We start from the raw sequence: 19,010 nt of genomic DNA, 5'->3' as shown, positions 1-19,010 counted from the left end.
GAAAGCAACAAGTCATGAAGAAATTACACCCAAACCAAATTTTGTCCATTTACCATTTATTGTACGTGAATTGTATCAAATAATCCGGAAAAGCTTTATCTAATCCTGGCAAATGTCCTGGCTACGTTACAATTGCATAATTCAATTCTGCCTTCCTAAAATTCCCCTGTAGTTTTAACTGGATAGGATATACTTCACATTCTGTCTTAAACAGTAATGGAGTAGTGCTGCTTATAGGCTTTCACCTCAGGTATGACTTCATTTCACTGATGACTAAAAGGAATCCTTGTGTATAGAAGTTTGCAAACACTAGCCAAAATGCAGGTAATGAACTCCCTAAGGATTACCTCTCCCATCACCCTTTGCTTCATCAAAAGCAAGACTGCTTCAGACTCAGACAGAAGCCACTGTACCAGCACAGCCTGGATACCACTATTCCAGATTGTAGCCAATTAACAGAAGGGTGGGGAGAGCTGTATGTCAACTGCATGACTGCTTATATTTGTTTTGGTGGAAGATACAGAAGTGGTTGCTCTCTTGTTGTGCCAATCAGAATGCCAGTAGAGGACTGAGGTGGGATGTGGAGAAAGTTACTTAGAGAGGTTGGGAGGTATGTACTAAGAGTGGCTGAACTCCCCGAGATGATGATAATGTTACATGGCCTAATGACTGATCTGAGCAAAGGGGCAAGCAGAATTGGCAGGTTTATACTGCCTGAAGTGAGAGGAGGCTGCTAAACAGGGCCTAAGGACACTTTCTGACTAAAAAAATGGTAAGAAATGCAAGGGTGTATGGTGTAGTCTATGGCCAGTGATCAATAACTCTCTCTCTCTCTCTATATATATATAGACAGACAGACAGACACACACACATGCACGGTGGATGAGTTAAAGGTGCATCTCTGGACTGCTATAGTGGTAGGTTTTCCTGATCACATCTGGAAGATGAACAGATAAGGGAGACAACTAGATTTCTTGACTAAATAATGATAGGAAAGGTAATTAGGTCTCTATGGCTGTGATGAGACGGTGGATGTAGGGAGGTGTTGCGTCTGGTCTGTATGTTGAAGACAAGACACAAGCATTATAAGCCTGGATTCTATCAAAAAAGTTGCATATGTGTAACTAAACTCATCTAGTCCAGGGTTTGGCAAGCTTTCAGAAGTGGTGTCCCGAGTCTTCATTTGTTCACTTTAATTTAAGGTTTCGCGTGCCAATAATACATTTTAACATTTTTTAGAGATCTCTCTCTATAAGTCTATATATTATATAAATAAACTATTGTCATATGTAAAGTAAACAAGGTTCTCAAAATGTTTAAGAAGCTTCATTTAAAATTAAATTAAAATGCTGATCTTATGCCGCTGGCCCGCTCAGCCTGGGGTTCCGTTCACCTAGGCCGGCAGCAGGCTGAGCGGGGCCTACGGCCGGGATCTCGGCAGGCAAGGGGCTGGCAGCCAGAACCCCAGACTGGCAGCAGGCTGAGTGGGGCCAGCGGCCGAGACCCCAGACCGGCAGTGGGCTGAGCGGCTCAGCCCACTGCCACTCAGCCAACTGCCGGTCTGGGGCTCCGTCCACCGGCTCCTGCCAGCCAAGGTCCCAGCTGCCAGACCTGCTCAGCCCGCTGCTGGTTTGGGATCCTGGCTGTGCTCACATAGAGTGGGTACCTACCTTCTCCCTGGTTCTAGCCCATTCTCTTCCTCTCTCTCTCTCTCTACACTGAGCTGTGGGGGGGAGTGCACTGAGCACAGGTCTGGAGGTGAAGGAGCAGGCTGGGGGTTGGGGTGTAGGGTCTGGCCAGGAGCTAGAATGAGGGAGAAGGCTCAGGGTTGGGGCAGGAGGTTTGGGTGTGGAGTGCTTATCTGGGCAGCTCCCATTTGGTGCGAGGGAGGCAGGTAGGAATGTGGCGGGGAGGGTGCTTGAGCTCCCGTTTGGTGCTCAGGGTGGGGGTGAGAATGTGGGGGGTGGAAGAGTCAGGGCATGGGGTGTGGGGAGGCTGGGTTTGTGTGGGGGGTGCTGGAGTGAAGGCTGGGGTTGCGGGGGGGTGCAGGGGTCAGGGCAGGAGGCTGGGGTGTGTCAGGGGTGCTGGATCAGGGCAGAGGGCTGGGTGGGGGGGTGAGGACAGCACAGGAGTCAGGGCATGGGGTGCTGGAGTGAAGGCTGGGGTTGTGGGGGGGTGCAGGGGTCAGGGCAGATGGCTGGGGTGTGTGAGGGGGTGCAGGGGTCAGGGCAAGGGGATTGGGGGGGTTGTGAGGAGGGTGCAGGAATCAGGGCAGAGGGATGGGGTCATGGGGGGTGCAGGGGTCAGGGCAGAGGGCTAGGGGTGTGGGCTAGGGTCGTGGGGGTGCTCCCAGCCCCCTGCCCAGAGTGGCTCACAGTGAGCGCTGGAGGGAATATGCCCTACGTCCACCCCCCTTCCCCAAGGCCCTGTCCCCACCTCTTCTCCCCAGAGCAGTTGTGGGGAGGAGAAGAGCGGGCTGGGGCAGGCAGGATTTTTAATGGCACGCTGCTGCCTGCCGGGGTCCCAGCCTGGGTTTGGCAGTGGGCTGAGCGGGGGCTGGTGCCTGGGACCCGGCAGGCAGCAGGGTGCCATTAAAAATCGGTTTGCGTGCCGTCTTTGGCACGCGTGCCATAGGTTGCTGACCCCGATCTAGTCCCACAGTGCAAACCTTAATATACACACACTTAAGTGAGTTTAGCTTTGCACAAATTCACCTAAATTGACTTAAATAAGGATTAAACTGATTTAAGTGTGTCTATATTTGGGTTTGCACTGGTATACCTAGATGAATTTTATATTAATTTAGTAACACTAGTGTAGGGTGACCAGATAGCAACTGTGAAAAAAACAGGACAAGGGGTGGGGGGTAATAGGCACCTATATAAGAAAGTCCCCAAAACGGGACTGTCCCTATAAAAATGGGACATCTGGACACCCTACACTAGTGCAACCTGCCTGATATCTGAAAGCCCGTAGTATCTGGCTTGTCAAAAGAAGTTGGACTGGGATGGTAGTTCAGAGGTAAGTGTAAAATTGAGATGTTATTCTGTAGTCCAGATAGGGCGACTGGGGCTATAATAGGTATTTCAGATATAGCAGAAGCAGAAAAGTCCCATACATTTAATAGGAGAACAATATGTAACTTTTTTGATTTCCACCCTAATCGCTTAAATGTCCTAAACAGAAAATGCATCTGATAACATACTTCAGAACGTTTTAAATTTTGATTTCATCGTAACTTCCAAATCTGTTTTTGTCTAAGACTCCACACAAACTTGTTCAAGTCCATATCAATGGAAATAACTGTACTATTGAAGCCACATAAAATAGAGCAGTACAAGAAAGGGTCACACAGAAGTTGTTCATTTACCTGGTTGGAATGTGTAACTATCAGGGTTCTCTGTTCTGGGAAATTATGATAGAGATTGGATATTATCTGCACAGCCACATCAGTTTTACCTGTACCAGGTGGGCCCACTACCTACAAAATGAAAAATGAACAAAGTATAGATGTGCAGTAATCTGTAACATATGACACAACTATCCAGTTGGAAGAAAACGACGTTATTATGAGTTGGGTAGAACAAGATGGCTTGCCAGGAAGTATCTTTATTTTGACAAAGTACTGACTTAGGAATCTGATGACCAAAATTCTACTCTAAATTGCCCCATTCATTGTCAATTGTGTGTAATTTGTAACTTGTTTCTGTGGACTCCAGATATAAATACAACGAGATACAGTGAAAAATTTAGCCATGTGCAAATGCAGAGTCCTGTGCAATGGGAATATACCTGATCATACAGACAAACTGCTGTCTCTGATTCCACGGTGTGCAATCTGAAACCAGTAGGCTCTGACCACTGCTTACTTTGTGCCAGGGCTTAGGGTTGGCAGTTAATTGCTCCAGCACCACTGTGCCTGCTGCATCAGTTACAAGTGTTAAAAAATTGCTTGCGCCCCGGCACCTCTTTCATTACAAATTAAGCACTGGCTGTCACTGACACTTCCTCATACATGTAGGGTGGTCACAAGCGGCTGGGGAACCTCGGACATGGGACAATACAGAAAGATAAGAAAGAGCAGAGGCTTAAGTATCATGGATAAGAAAGGAGGAGTGGGACAGATTCATAGTTTGGACACTAGCTTGAGGAGGCCTGCCCTTTTAATTTACAAAAGGTCCCTGCAAAATCTAAGACTGTCCCTGGTGATATTATCAATATATCTGAGATTAATACATTTATAAGAAACTGCACAGAATTTAACATAATAAATACATTATAACGCTGCATCTCAGTTATAATTCTTCATATTAAGAGTTTGGCTTTGAAATTCAGACATTATATTTCACTCCATGCTGCCTATTTAGGATTATAAATACAGTATTTTCACTTTATTCACGTGATATAGTTACCATTGATGTAGCTGCATTATCCTTAATATCACCGCTTTTTGAAACATATGGATTTAAAAGAGTTAAACCATCTGTCTCTGTCTACCCCGGTTCTTATATTCACGTCTATCAGAAATATATTTTAATTTACTTTACATACCCAAACTCAGTAGAGTTGCCAAATGCTATCCTTGAACCTGAGGGAGCTAATGTGAAGAATACTCTGAAGGAGTTCTATGGTTAAACTCAGATCTACTTTGGAGACTGAGCACCTCACATTTGCATCCTGGAGCCACCCCTATATACTGAAGCAAACTAACTTTCTCTACACCTAAGATTTTAAATATGAGCAAAAATACAACTTGAGCAAGGTTTCTAAATATTATGGACAATCTCAAATTGTAGTATTTTGAAGAGAGTTAAGAAATACAGCACACATCTGATTCAATGTCACAAGAACCTACATATGACATTTCAACCAATATGGGCCAAGTCCTACTTGCCTCCTTCAGACAAGCAGTCCTATGGACATGTAATTTGGACTCCTCATGTCAGGACAACAGGATCACACCTCATTACCATAAATAAGCACAATATACTCTACAGCGGTTCATTTTCTCTATCGTAACTGGAATGAAAATATGGGGTCACACTGTACAATGAACTGGAAAGAGGCTCAAACAGCTGCCCATACACACACACACACACACACACCTGTCCACACACACAGGCCACACACACACACACACACACACCTGTCCACACACACAGGCCTGTCATTTACGAAATGCTCATTTTAAGTGTAATTTTTCCCATTATGTCTAAGAGAATGCTCTCTGAAATCAGAGAAGATATTTTTAAACTGAAAATAAGTGATTAGCAAAATACAGCCAAAAATTTACGTGATTTCTCTCAGTAGTTATTTTTTTCTTTATGGATTGCGGGAACTAAACACTGTCAGGTACTACAATTTATCCCTAAAAGCTTTCCAATAAAAATATGCAGATGGTACTTCATAATACATTGTGCTTATACTGGAAAAGTTATTCTTACTGATTCATCAAAGATTAAATTATATTAATTAACAGCACATAATACTAGATTAAAAAACAAGATTAAAACAAAGAGCTACATCACCTAGAGTTTTCCCCCCTAGTATTTTATGTGTTGATTATATATTACAAAATGGAAATAAAGATTTTAATTTACTAGTCATCTTTCCAGCTGACAAGTAAGGAATATTGGTATGAAAGGAGACTCCCATACACAAATGTGTGTATTCTTAGCCAAACGCTATAATTATTAAAAAGCCAGCAGTTCAAATCAATGGGCTTGTTCCAGAAAAAGCATTATTAACTAAGCAATTTTTAATCACTTATCACTAGTGAATTTTACTGTCGCCCAAAAACTTTCTTTCATTTTAAAAGAATCCCTCAGGAACAGCAGATATAGTATAACTATAAGCCATTTATTTATCATCATTCTCAGGGTAGTCATTCATCTTAGTGCAAACTATGTTGTTAACCAATCCTACAGCCTTTACTCAGCTGAGTAGTCCCACTGATTTCAGTGGGCCTACTCACATGAGTAAGGACTGCAGTATCAGTCCATAAAAATGAACTTAACTGTAACTGGAGATTCTTCAAGATGTAAGGTCCCTATCTGTATTCCATACAAAGGCACCATGCACCTGAGTCCAGAGATTTTTAGTAAGTAGTATCCGCTGGTCTGCACGGGCACAGTTGTTCTCCTCATGCTCCAAACCAAGAGAATAAAAGGCAGTGATTGATGCATCTCCAGTTCATTTTCTCACAACAAATCTGATTATGATCTGCAGGAAAGGGGACGGAGGGCAGGTAATGGACTAGTCAGGGACCACGCACATCGAACAACCTTCAATGATAGGTTTTGGAAAAAATAGCAATAAGTAGATGGTTTGATTCATGTGAAACTCTGAAATTACTTTAGGGATAAATTCTGGGTAGAGGAGAAGAGAGACCTGTTCTTTACGATGGTGATGATGGTTCATGGCAGATCTGCCGTGAGTGCTCCCAGCTCGCTCACCCTCCTGGCTGATGTGATGGTGAACCCCACTTTCATTGAGAGATAGGACATAGAACATGTGACTAATGGTTCGAAGGGAGATTTGGTGAGAACTGAAAGGACAATACAGATCCCACTGTGGTGTTGGTTTCACCTCTAGTGGGAAAGTTCTAATAAGTCCCTTTGGGAATCAAGTCATCGTAGGACGGATAAAGATAGTATGGTCCTCAACTGGAGGATGAAAAATGGACCCACCAGGAACTGACAAAGGCCCAATGTCTTATGGGTAGATAGGTAGTCTAGAACACAAGGAATCCCAGTAGACTATGGAACTAACCGGCATCGACGTGACCAAAAGGAGAAACACTTCCATTTGGCCAGACATCTCCCAGTAGAATCTTGCCTGCTTTGGTTGACACTGGATTGAACCACCACTGAACATGAGCACTCTATGTCAGATGCCCATCCAAATACCAGGCCTTAAGCTGAAAAGGTCCTGGGTTGGTGTGCAGGAGTGTATCATTGCGTTGTGTCAGCAGATCTGAAAATGATCAGATGTTGATGGGTTGAAATCCTCAGGCGATCAAAGAACAGAACTGTCTCAGTCAGTTGAGTGTGACGAAGATGACCTGAGCCACGTCATGATGGATCTTTTGCAGGACTTGTGGTATTAGCGGAATGGGAGGGAAGGCATATCTGAGATAGTCCATCCAGGATAGTAGCAGGGCATCAATCACCCTTAAAGCTGTGGCCCAGAGCTGCTCTGGAGTAGTACAGAGGTAGTTTCTTGTTCTCCTGCAAGGCAAAGAGATCCCAAGATGGTGTTCCCCACTGTGTGAGGATATCATTCAGAACAGAACCATTCATCTCCCATTCATGGTGTGTGGAAAAATATCTGTTGAGATTGACTTGCTACGGAGTTCTGCACCTGTTAGGTATGCTGCCAAGAGGGTTATGGATTTTATGATATACCAGTTCCAGTGGCCGACTCGCCCTATACACAGGGGAAGGCACATGGTGGGCACGTATGGAATACACATGGGGACCATCGCTCAAAGAAAAAACGGTTACCTACCTTTTTGTAACTGTTCATGCCCATTCCATTCTAGGTGTGTGCGCGCGCCCACGTGCATGGTCCCCGGATACTGCTAAGGCAAAAAATCTCCATAGGGTCAGCAGTGGTGCCCCCTTGAGTGCTGCGCTCATGTGTCAGTAGGGCCGGCAGCACCTGATATACTGACGCTTGAGCGCGGCACTCAAGGGGGAACCACTGCTGACGCAACGGATCCAGCTAAGTCAAAAATCTCCAACGACCGTGCACGTGCACACACCTAGAATGGAATGGACATGAGCAATACGTCTCAAAGAACAAGTTACGAAAAGGCAGGTAACTGGTATTTCTTCGAATGCTTCGTCGTGTCTATTCCATTCTAGGTTACTTGCAAGCAGTGCCAATGGAGATGGGCTTGGAGTTCACAGTCTTGCAGTTTGCAACACTGCTCTGCCGAAGCCAGCATCATCCTGCGCCTGCTGGGTACATGCATAATGGGACATAAACGTGTGGACAGACGACCAGTTAGCAGCTCTACAGATCTCTTGGACCGGCACCTGAGCCAAGAAGGCCGCTAATGACACTTGTGCTCTAGTTGAGTGTGCCTTGACTATCACCGGTGGAGGAAATTCACCAGTTCATAGCAGTATTGGATGCAGGTTGTGAGCCAGGATGAAATCCTTTGAGCAGACACTGGGCAACCTTTCATCCTGTCTGCCACTGCAACCAACAGCTGCGTTGACTTGAGAAACGGCTTTGTCCTGTGGATATAGAAGGCCAGCGCCCTCCTGACGTCCAGGGCTTGCAAACTGCAAATTCCTCTTCGGATTTATGGGGCTTCGGGAAGACGACCAGTAAGTATATGTCCTGGTCGCTATGAAACTGAGAAGCTACCTTGGACAGGAACGCCAGGTGCAGCCACAACTGGACCTTATCTTTGTAGAATACTGTATAGGGCGGTTCTGAAGTAAGTGCCCGATCTCAGACACCCTGCAGGCAGATGTAACCGCAACCAGGAAAGAAACCCTCCGGGAGAGAAGAAGAGGTTCGAAGGGAGGCCTCATGAGCCTTGACAGTACGAGATTCAAATCCAAAGGAGGGACAGGATACTGGACGTGAAGATATAGCCGGTCCAGATTTTTCAAGAACCGGGCTGTCATGTTGTGAGAAAAGACCAACCTGCCTTGGAACGGAGGGTGGAAAGCCGAAATAGCAGCCAGGTGGACCCTGATCGATGACAGGGACAAGCCCTGAAGTTTGAGGTGCAGAACATAATCCAGGATCTTCAGTGAGGCCTGCTCAGCCCGGATCCGTCGTTCTGAAGCCCAGCACATGAACCTTTTCCACTTGGCCAAGTAAGTCGTTCTGGTGGAGGTTTGGGTGCATGAGACTGACGTGTCTTGGGACAGCAGGTCCAGCCAGAGAGGTAGCCGCAGCGGAGCGGTTACCAAAAGGTCCAGCAGCATGCCAAACCAGTGTTGGCAAGGCCACTCGGGAGCTATCAGGATAACCTTCGCCCTGTCCTGTTTGAGTCATGAGGACTCTGTGGATCAACAGCACTGGCAGGAAGGCATACATCAGGGCCCCCGACCATGGAAGAAGGAAAGCATCTGACAAGGAACCACTGTCCATCTCCCAGAGTGAACAGAACACGTGGCATTTCCTGTCCTGACAGGACACGATCAAGTCAACCTGGGGAGTTCCCCACTTTTGGAAGATGATACTGACCGCCTCCAGATGAAGTGACCATTTGTGGCGAGACGAGAAGGTCCTGCTGAGGCGACCTGCTAACACATTCCTGGTCCCGAGCAGGTGCACGGCTACCAGACGAATGGCATGCCACACACAGAAGTCCCAATGGCGGAGAGCTTCTTGGCAAAGGGCCAACGAAGTCGCTCCACCCTGCCTGTTGATGTAATACATTAAAGCAGTTTTGTCCATGAGGACCTGCACCACCTTGCCCTTCAGGTGGGGCAAGAAAACCTGGCAGGCCCATTATGAAACGGAGCAAACATCTGTGACCTTAGAATATGGAAATAGGCATCCTTCAAGTCCAGGACAGAGTATAAGTCTCCCAGATCCAGGGAGTGGATGATGGAGACCAGGGAGACCATGCGAAAATTCAACTTCCTGAGAGACTTGTTGAGGCATTGCAGGTCCAGAATAGGTCTTAGGCCCTCTTTTGCTTTCGGGATTAGGAAATAACAGGACTAGAATCCATTTCTTGTCATGTCCCAAGAGACCTTCTCCATCGCCCCCATGTCCAGAAGATTCTCAACCTCTTGAATGAGGACTTGCTCATAAGAAGGGTCCCTGAAGAGGGACAGGAAAGAGGGTGGAGGGAACAAGGGAGGGCAGCAAAAACTGCAGGGTGTAGCCTTGAGCCACTATCTCCAGCGGTCAGAGGTGACCAGTGAGCAGGCTGAATGGTAGGGATGAAGACAGTTGAGGAAAGAACAAGCTGGATCCTGGGAGGTGATTGGGGTGTCGCTCTTAACCACACCCTCAAAACGAGCGCTTTTGGCCCCCGGGATGCTTTGCCAGACCTGGCTGCGCAAGTGAGCGGTAAGAGGAAGGGCAGTGGTGGATGAAACTAACATCCCTGTCCCTTCTCCTTGCAGACTCTGGACGAGGCTGCCAAGGTCTTGGCAGCCGGAACTGCTTTCTTGCAGACTGAGGCATATGCATGCCCAACAAGCAAAGGGTGGCCTCAGTGTCTTAACCCATGCAATCTCGCACTCTGGGCCAAACCCTGCAGGAGGGACTCCTTGAATTTATGGAGGGAGTCCCATAAATTGAAATTGTATCCCTCTAGGAGTGCCTGATGGCTTGCCACCCGGGATTGTAAGCTTGCAGTAGAATAAAATTTTCCTCCCAAACAGCTCCAATCTTTTGGCTGCTTTATTTTTGGAAGTCGAGCTGGTATGCCCTAGTTTATCTTTTACATTGTCCGCAGAGACTACCAGCGAGCCTGGGGGAGGGTGGTTGTAAAGGTACTCAAACCCTTTGGTTGGGACAAAGTATTTTTTTTCAGCCCTTTTAGAGGTGGGAGGGACGGATGAAGGAATTTGCCAGAGGGCCTTGGCAATTTTGAGGACACCGTCATACACTGGTAGTGCAACATGGGCTGGGGTAGAGCTGACAGGACACTAAAAAAGGTGTCTCCCTGCTTGGCCATTTCCTCCACCTCCAGGCCCAAGTTCTTGGCCACCAGTCAAAGTAGGGCCTGCTGTACTTTAAAATCATCTGGAGGCTAGCTCTCGAGGGTCCTGCAACCGCCTTGTCTGGGGATGAAGATGACGACTGTACCACAGGGGGAGGGAGGCTTACGGATGGGTGCAGTTTCCTCTACCTTGACCTACGAGCACGCCTCATGCACCAAGCCTGGTACCGTTGGTGCCGCCAGCTCTTGCGTCGAGGCAGCAGCAGATGAATGGTGCAAAGGGGGCACTGCCATGACCGGCACCCCTCCTGCACTCCAATAAGGTCACTGTGCTGGCCACTGGCTGTGCTGCCAAGGCAGCGCCGTCAATGTTGACGCAGCCTCGCATGCCCATTCATACCGGTGGAGTCTAGGCAAGGGGCTGAACTGCACTTCCATGCCAGAGGAATCCCCTTCCAGTGACCAGGGTGGGTCAGTCGATGCCGGAGTCTGCCTGCTGACTGTCGCTGGAGACCAGTACCCAGAGTGCGGCTGTTGCCCTGGATTTCAGGGGCGTATATAACCCAGAATGTGATCAAGTTAATTGCAACCATATTATGTGCACTCAGCCACTATGAATTAATGAAATAGAACACCACATAGTTAAAGGTTAATTTGGAGACAGGCTTTCAAAAACAAGGTCATAACTACTGGCAGTTTTGCTAATCACTATGGGAGGAGGGGAAGAAAATGTAAACAGAGTGAAAGAAGAGATGTGGATGGACAGCCATGCATCTAGACGCCTCTGATAGTAAAAGTTTATTGAAAGTTAGGAAAAGTGATGATTTACGATGGGTCATTATGACCTATGTGTTTTGTAGAAATTAATTATAAAAAACTTAGCTAATAGAGTGTATTTGGGAGCAGTCCTTGGGAGCCATCCTGGGAGAGATGTTTTCCTGACATCTTTACTCCGTGGCAGGAAGGTGTTTGGCCAACACTGACCTGTCATTGATTACTCAGTACCATCTCAGGATATAAGTAAACATCTGGGATGTTTTAAACCTATTGCTTATGTCTGTGTGTGTGCTTAAATCTAATAAAATGCAGTGTTAGACAAGAGCATGCTTACTTACATTATTCTTTCATCAGACAGAACTGCCGAGTTCCTGTGGATTTATTCCTTACACTGCCTGGAGTGAAACAGGTAAATTGCCCCTGTTGGGGATTCTGACATCCCCATGTAAGGAGGAGATCAGTGCCGGTATCGAGGGGACCAGTGCTGGGGGACTAGAGACATGATGGAGAGCGCTCCCACGGGGTAGGCGACCAGGACCTGCACCGAGAGGATGACTGGCAGGAGGTCGAACAGTACCAGTAGTATGGAGACCAGTCTCCCTCTCTAGGCAATCCGCGTTGAGATGGCAGGGACTGCGATTGCGGTGACCGAGGGCGAATCCCAGAGGATTTGGGCTGCGACTCCAGCTATCTATGGTGTGGAGGTGGAGAGTGCTGCTTTGTCTCAGGGGATTGGTGGCGCTCCACTTCCCAGAGGGGTCTTCGCGACTGGCTTGCCCTTGTGGGGAGTCTTTGCCAATACCTGCCACACATGCTGCATCGGCGGAGACCTCTGCTCTCTTGCCACTGTGGGAGCTTGTGAAGGTGTTAGTGACATCAGTGGTTTAGGTCCCATGCCACTCCTGACAGTCGCTGGTGGACCTTTTAAGGGGGCTAAGGGCCCCGACTGGGGAGGCACGAACACATGGCTCCGAAGTGGGTCCCTTGCCCGATCACCTATGGCCCTTCTTGCTTGGTGCTGGGAAGCTGTGTTTCTCGCCTTCTTTTTGGGCACTGGCGACATGGAATGGTACTTGGCAAGTCCTGGCAGGACAGCACGGACGCCGGATTCCATGAGGAGAGCCTGTAAACAAATAACTCGCTCTTTCTGCATGCGGGGCCGAAAGTTTTTACAAATACAGCACTTATGTCTCACATGTGATTCCCCCAAACACTTGAAGCAGCTGCTATGGGGGTCACTTATAGGCATAGGCCTGTTACAGTCCACACAGGGTTTAAACACGGGAAAGTGGGGCATGCCCCACCTGGGACTAAACTTCTAACTACACTTAACTACTTAAAACTAACTACTATAAACAAACTATTTACAAGGCCTTAAGGCTCAAAGTCAGTAAAGATGAAAAACTATGGCTATGCAAGGAAAAGCACTCCAACTAACCACCCCGGGCAGTAAGAAGGAACTGAGAGGGTGTCTGATATACTGACACATGAGCGTGGTACTCCAGGGGGCGCCACTGCTGACCCTACTGATATAGCTAAGACTAAATACTCCAGCGACTGTGCATATGGGCATGCACACACCTCGAATGGAATTGACATGAGCGAGCACTGGAAGAAGAGTAAAAAAGAAGTAAAGTTCCATTTTCTTTCCTTCCTCTGTGTTTGTGTGCTACATAAGAAGAGATGGACAGGAAAGCAAAGGTAGCATGAAGCCTAATTTCAAAAAGCAGCATTGAGTATCTAGACACTCAATCTCCTTGTTGAACAGTGGTGTGGAGAAAGAAGAGTCAGTGAGGTATTCTGAGTAGTTAATTTAAGGAGAGAACAGCTGGCTGGCAAAAAAGACACTTATGAGCAGAAAATTTACTTATTAAGAACTGTGACTCCTGTAAACCCTTCACTGGTCATGACTACATTCAAGCAAAATCAAATTCAATACTATAGATTATGTCCTCAGTTTTGGAAGCATGGAACTGAAATTCTCCTGAGGGGCCTGACTGAACTCACTGAAGTCAACAGAAAGGCTTTCATTGCATGCAGCGGGTACTGCATCAGGCCCAAGATATTGCAATTACTGTAAATACAACCAAAACAGTCAAATTCGGCACAGAATCACTATACTCTAAAATTAGTAATCTCCCTCTCCCTCTGCCCTCCCAACCCAAACACACACATGCATGTCAATTCAGAGATCCAGAAAGAATCCCCAACCACTGGAACACAGGACAGAATTCTGTTCAGAGGTTTTTTCGGTTTGTTTACTTTTTGTTTAAGGGAGAGGATGTTATTGGGTGTTTCCTTTTCTTTATCTGCTGGTAGGAAGAAAACACAAAACACAATTATAGTAGACATAGAAAATGGAAGTTACCTGCTCTTCGGAGACTCTCTCCTAAACTTAAACAGCATAATTTTCAACAAGAAATATGGTAACAACTCTTAATAATTATTGCCCTTACCATAGTCAGCCCAGGTTGCATTCCTGCACGTATAGCCTCAATCTGAGTATGAGTAAATTGAATAGTATTCCTGTAACGAACAAAAATAAGTTCAGTAAATGCAGAAAATATAAAAAAGGTGTTTTTAAAGGGACTGTCTACATGGGGCATTCAAAAAAATTAATCCAAATTAACTAAAGGTCTGAATTTAAAATGGATTAGCTAAACCGCATTAAACTCCTGTGGACACTCACTCACAATTAAGCGGCCTTAATTCAGTCTTCAGAGTAGCAGCCACGTTAGTCTGTATCCGAAAAAAGAACAGGAGTACTTGTGGCACTTTAGAGTAACAAATTATGCTCTAATAGATTTGTTAGTCTCTAAGGTGCCACAAGTACTCCTGTTTTAATTCAGTCTAGCTCACTTCTACTACCTACTGAAATAAATAAATAAACAAATAAATATAGAATAAATATTCTCTGATTGTTTTATATGCAGAAATTATTTCTGATTGTGTAACCAAACCAATATGGAAACTCATTTGCAACCTACAACAAACTGTTAGGTCTCCCAGACACTGGACTGTTACTTATGTATTTGCATAGGCACAAAGTTATAACAGTATTACCGTTTGGGTTGATTGTATGGATATGGTCCCCTATTGGGAATAACATGAGGTTCCACAATTAAGGTTTTAGCTTCTTCAGCCTTTTCTTCATTCCCATCCTCTTCTTTCCGTTTCTTCCCTTTTCCTCCCCTTAGTGGGAAAGTTATCCTGTAAAACATATTTGTAAAGTTTCAACTTCATTTCCTTCACAAGTAGGTCAGATAGTCTTTCATATACATTTTTAGAGCTCCATCAAATGACATGGCACTCTATATACATAAATAAGCCAGTCCATTTCCCAAAGATCTTACAACCTGTAAGACAAAACTCAACACTAGACCGGGTTGGAAAATGCTGATTCATTGGAGTCAAATGTTTCACCAAGTCTATTCCCCACTTGGGAGTAGGACAACCTGTGCAGCCAGCTGCCCCAGAAGTCTGAAAACCCTGGGGTCTTCAACACTGGGCAGTCCACATGGCCCCAGACCTTGGGAGCCAGCCCTAAAACTTCTAGGCTCCAAGCTCCACAGCAGGGACTCTGGAAGCTCTGGTTCAAGCAGGGAGCCTAGCAGCCCTGAAAGTGCCAGCAGAATGAAACTGACATTCTTTTCAATTTTATGGCTACTATTCAGGAAGTAGCAATTAGGAAATTGACATGAATGTCAATTTCATTCAGTTGGTCTCAGGAACACAGTATTTTGGTGTTTCCAAAACCAATTTTTCAGGCATCTCTGGTTTGCCAAGGAATTTTGGTAATTTTGGTTTGGTTCCAAATTTGAACCAAAAACAAATCTGGAAATACCAAAACTTCTCCTGAACCAAAACCGGAGTTTCGGCCAGCTCTACTCAAGACAAGACAATTGTACAACAATCCAGGAGAGAGAAAATGTGGGATTATTGATGAGGCACAAAAGGATGTGGTTGAAGAGGTTGGTTTTAAGGAGTAACAGAGGTCGAGAGAACGTGTACTTTGCAAATGAGGACAGGGAAAGTGTTCTAGTCATAAGACATGGGGTAGAAGGTAGAGAATTGGAAAAGGAGATAATATGAACAAATAGTTAAGGTGAGATACTATGGAATAACACAGAGGGAGTGGGGGAGCAGAGATGTAGGTATGGGTCAATATAAACTAATGATAGAAAATAATAGCCACTCTACAGACAGAAGCAATGGACTCTTCTGTAAACATTGGTGATACTTCACTCCTTGTAGTAGTGTCTCCTTTGCAGATCACCTACATTATTTTTAGGACACTAGCACAAGAGCTCCTGCATCCTCCAATTCCATTTAATATTGTATTTGACAGACACCTCTTCATGGTACAGCATATTAGTAAGAAATATCTTTACAATGTAATGGGACAATAAATTAAGGTGAAGGGCTTCTTTTTGTGGCAAGGGCTGTGTAAATCAAAGGAGAAATCCGTGATAGGCAATAAGTGCTCTCATCTTCTCTTTATGTGGAGACTACATCTATCATCAGATGTTACAGATGAAGCAGCATTTTGAAAGCCTTTAATGGACTTCTATTCCTCTAAAGTCAGGAAATCCTTACAATTCATTTCCCAAGAGAAATTAAAATAAAGATTACATGGCATTTTGAGATTTATTCGAATGAAACTACAGAATGCAATTTCTAGATGTTAAAACAGGGGTTCTCAAACTGGGAGTCAGGACCCCTCAGGGGATCGTGAGGTTATGTGGGGGCGTCGTGAACTGTCAGCCTCCAACCCAAACCCCACTTTGCCTCCAGCATTTATAGTGGTGTTAAATATATTAAAAAGAAGTGTTTTTAATTTATAAGAGGGGGTCGCACTCAGAGGCTTCCTATGTGAAAGGGGTCACCAGTAAAAAAGTTTGAGAGTCACTGTGTTAGAACATATCATCTTGCACCTCACCCACTGGTTGTATACAGTTTCTCACACATATGTATTTTCCCATTATTATATTGCACCTCCCTTTCTCCCCAACTTATTCCATCACCTTATACTTAGACTAAGGTCTTAGATCCAGGAATCATCTTTGTGTGTGTGTATAGTGCCTAGCACAATGGGGCCCTGCATCCTTGACTGAAGCTGCCAGCCATGACCACAATACAAATAGATAATAAGTAGTCTGCGTGCCTTATTCTACATTGCCCACTACAGATCCATAAGATACTGTCTTTCTCCCCCACTTTACAGCCTTCAAAACTCATGTCTGCCAAAACACACATCTAATTAAATGATAGCTAGACTGACAGATAGGAACAATTGACACTTTTTATATTTATGATAGAAAAGATGTCAAATGTAAAAGATATACACACACACACACACAGATTGTAACCCCACCCTTCATATATCATTTTCCCCTATAGACTGTCAATTGTTTGGGTCAGGGACAATGTTTTCATATACATTTATATAGGGTGTGGCACAATAACATCCTGATCCTAATTTTGGCCTTTGGATGCCACTTCAATATTACATATTAATAATACATTACAATAGCAGCTCTTACAAGCTATTTTCTCAGGCAAAAGAACATACTTGAGTCACTGAACTAAACTGACTTAGTTTTCCAGTACCAGCTTCACTATAGTACTTTTTAGGAATAAAACTGAAATGACTTAGATTTATACCATGATTTAATTGGAGAATTATCTGTTCAGACTATCTGAGACCAAGTACATCTGAGATTCTTAGATCACCTGAAAGGGGGTTTCTGTAGAGCTGGATTGTCAACAGTTACTTTTATGTTATATCCAGGAAAACTGGCTTTTAAGTGATCAATGGATAGGAAGGTGTCATTAAAATCCAGAGAAGAAATCTGATTTGGCATTTTTGAATAATGAGCGCTGCTTGGGTCTCCATATCCAAGGATGATGTCATGCAACCAATCAGGAACCACACAGTCTGTGTTCATCAGATTCCTAATAGTCTCCAGAACAGCCTGTGAGTGACAAAACAGAAGATGAATCAGTAAAAGTGACATCCTTTATCATCACAATATAACAAACTGAAGATTAATTCTCTGAACTACTCCAGCATCCCAGTGTGTTTCAGAGAAAAAAAAAAGTTATTTTCCACTGGACAGGTGTTTGGTTAGATTGAATCAGTTGCTATATTTTCTGCTGATGTCATTACATAGCCTGTTCAACAAAATGTCAATATTCAAGCAGAACAGTCTAAATACTGAACTATCCTATTAGTGAGAGCTAATTTAGCCCAAATGAAACAATGGATTATTTGGTTCACAATGGTGTCTGTACAGTGCCACCAATCATCATCAGTGAAGTGCCAGAGGTCTTAGAAGTGTGATTATTTAAAAGTGGCACTTCGATGCTGTAACTGTGTATCCTGTGTGTTTGACCATTATATGCTGAATTTACTAATAATGACACTTTTCTTTTCTCAATATTGCAAAGCAAATATACTGTATCTACAGATGGGCATGCTGTATTTTATTCTGCTTCAAACATCAGAATCGAAATTTCCAGGAAGTTTTTATTCCAGAATCCTTATGGATGGGAAAGGTGTCAGAAGCAGAAAAACATGGAAACAAAACAAAACACATACAAAATTCTTTTGAGATATAAGTTACAGACCAGGAATAAACTGGGAACACAAGGATGAGATAGCCTTATTTTTATAACAACTGTTCCATTTACAAACTACTGATCTTCCTATTCAGTGTTTCCACTAACCTGAGGTACGATGTAATTTAATGCTTGAGCACTGTTCCAGTACTGTACGTTTTGGAGTTGTGGATCCCTCAGGATGACTTTTTTTCATAATTCACTTAACAGTCTAGTACCAGTGTCCCTGAAAAGTTATTAATCTAAAACCAGTCCTTAGCTCAAAAAGCAAAATTATATGAGCTGTGTAAAGCTGTCTGCCCTCCTAAGCATCATCTGAGTGCATACAATACACACGGTACAAGTACTCAGAGGTTTAAGCCAATTGAGAAGCACAAATCAGCAGGAAACATCTGGAATTTCATTCTGGGTATAAATGACAGGTTTCCTGGCTCATAAAGCAACTTAAATGCATATTAGGAGTAGGTCAATTTATAATTCTTATTTCACTTCTCTCAACTTTAATAGCCCACGGTATCAGGAGGACAAGCAACTCAAAAGAGAAATCGGAAGAGCTTGTAAAGTTAAGGACTGGTTTATATTCATTACTTCACAGAGATGCCAGTACACGATGCCTTAGATGCTTCCTCATTCTTCTTCTGAGATGAGTCAAAAGCAGATAAAATGTCACATCTAGAGGATAATGATACTTAATGATGGGAGAGAGAAAGGAATAGATTGTGTGGTTTTGCATAATTTTGAACTTAGTGAGATCTTATTTCTCAGAAGCAGCACAACTAATTACAACACAGGGATATCCCAGATTATCCTTCTAAATGGTTATATGGGTGGAAATATTTCTACACTTTGGGTGGAAAGTGTAGAAATATGTTCCTAATATTAGTGGGGGACCTAATGTTAAATATTACTTTGATGAATTATTCACAATGTCTGTGCACGTAAACTTGGTAAAATAATCCAAGTA

The 19,010-nt window shown here is 44.3% G+C and overlaps 1 protein-coding gene across 3 annotated transcripts in view; it reads right to left on the bottom strand.

Annotated features, from left to right (window-relative positions):
* The window catches only part of AQR (aquarius intron-binding spliceosomal factor), a 113,043-nt gene that overhangs the window by 42,977 nt on the left and 51,056 nt on the right, over positions 1-19,010 (bottom strand). For all 3 annotated transcript variants that reach the window (XM_077818957.1, XM_077818956.1, XM_077818958.1), the window contains 4 exons: positions 17,159-17,400; positions 14,489-14,635; positions 13,882-13,951; positions 3,371-3,481 (listed from right to left, as the gene is read on the bottom strand). In XM_077818957.1, coding sequence (XP_077675083.1) covers positions 3,371-3,481; positions 13,882-13,951; positions 14,489-14,635; positions 17,159-17,400 — 570 coding nt within the window. The remainder of the gene's footprint in view (positions 1-3,370; positions 3,482-13,881; positions 13,952-14,488; positions 14,636-17,158; positions 17,401-19,010) is intronic.

The sequence above is a fragment of the Eretmochelys imbricata genome, chromosome 6 (genome assembly GCF_965152235.1).
Source record: "Eretmochelys imbricata isolate rEreImb1 chromosome 6, rEreImb1.hap1, whole genome shotgun sequence".
NCBI classification, from domain to species: domain Eukaryota; kingdom Metazoa; phylum Chordata; order Testudines; family Cheloniidae; genus Eretmochelys; species Eretmochelys imbricata.
This window is presented reverse-complemented; position numbering and strand designations above follow the sequence as displayed.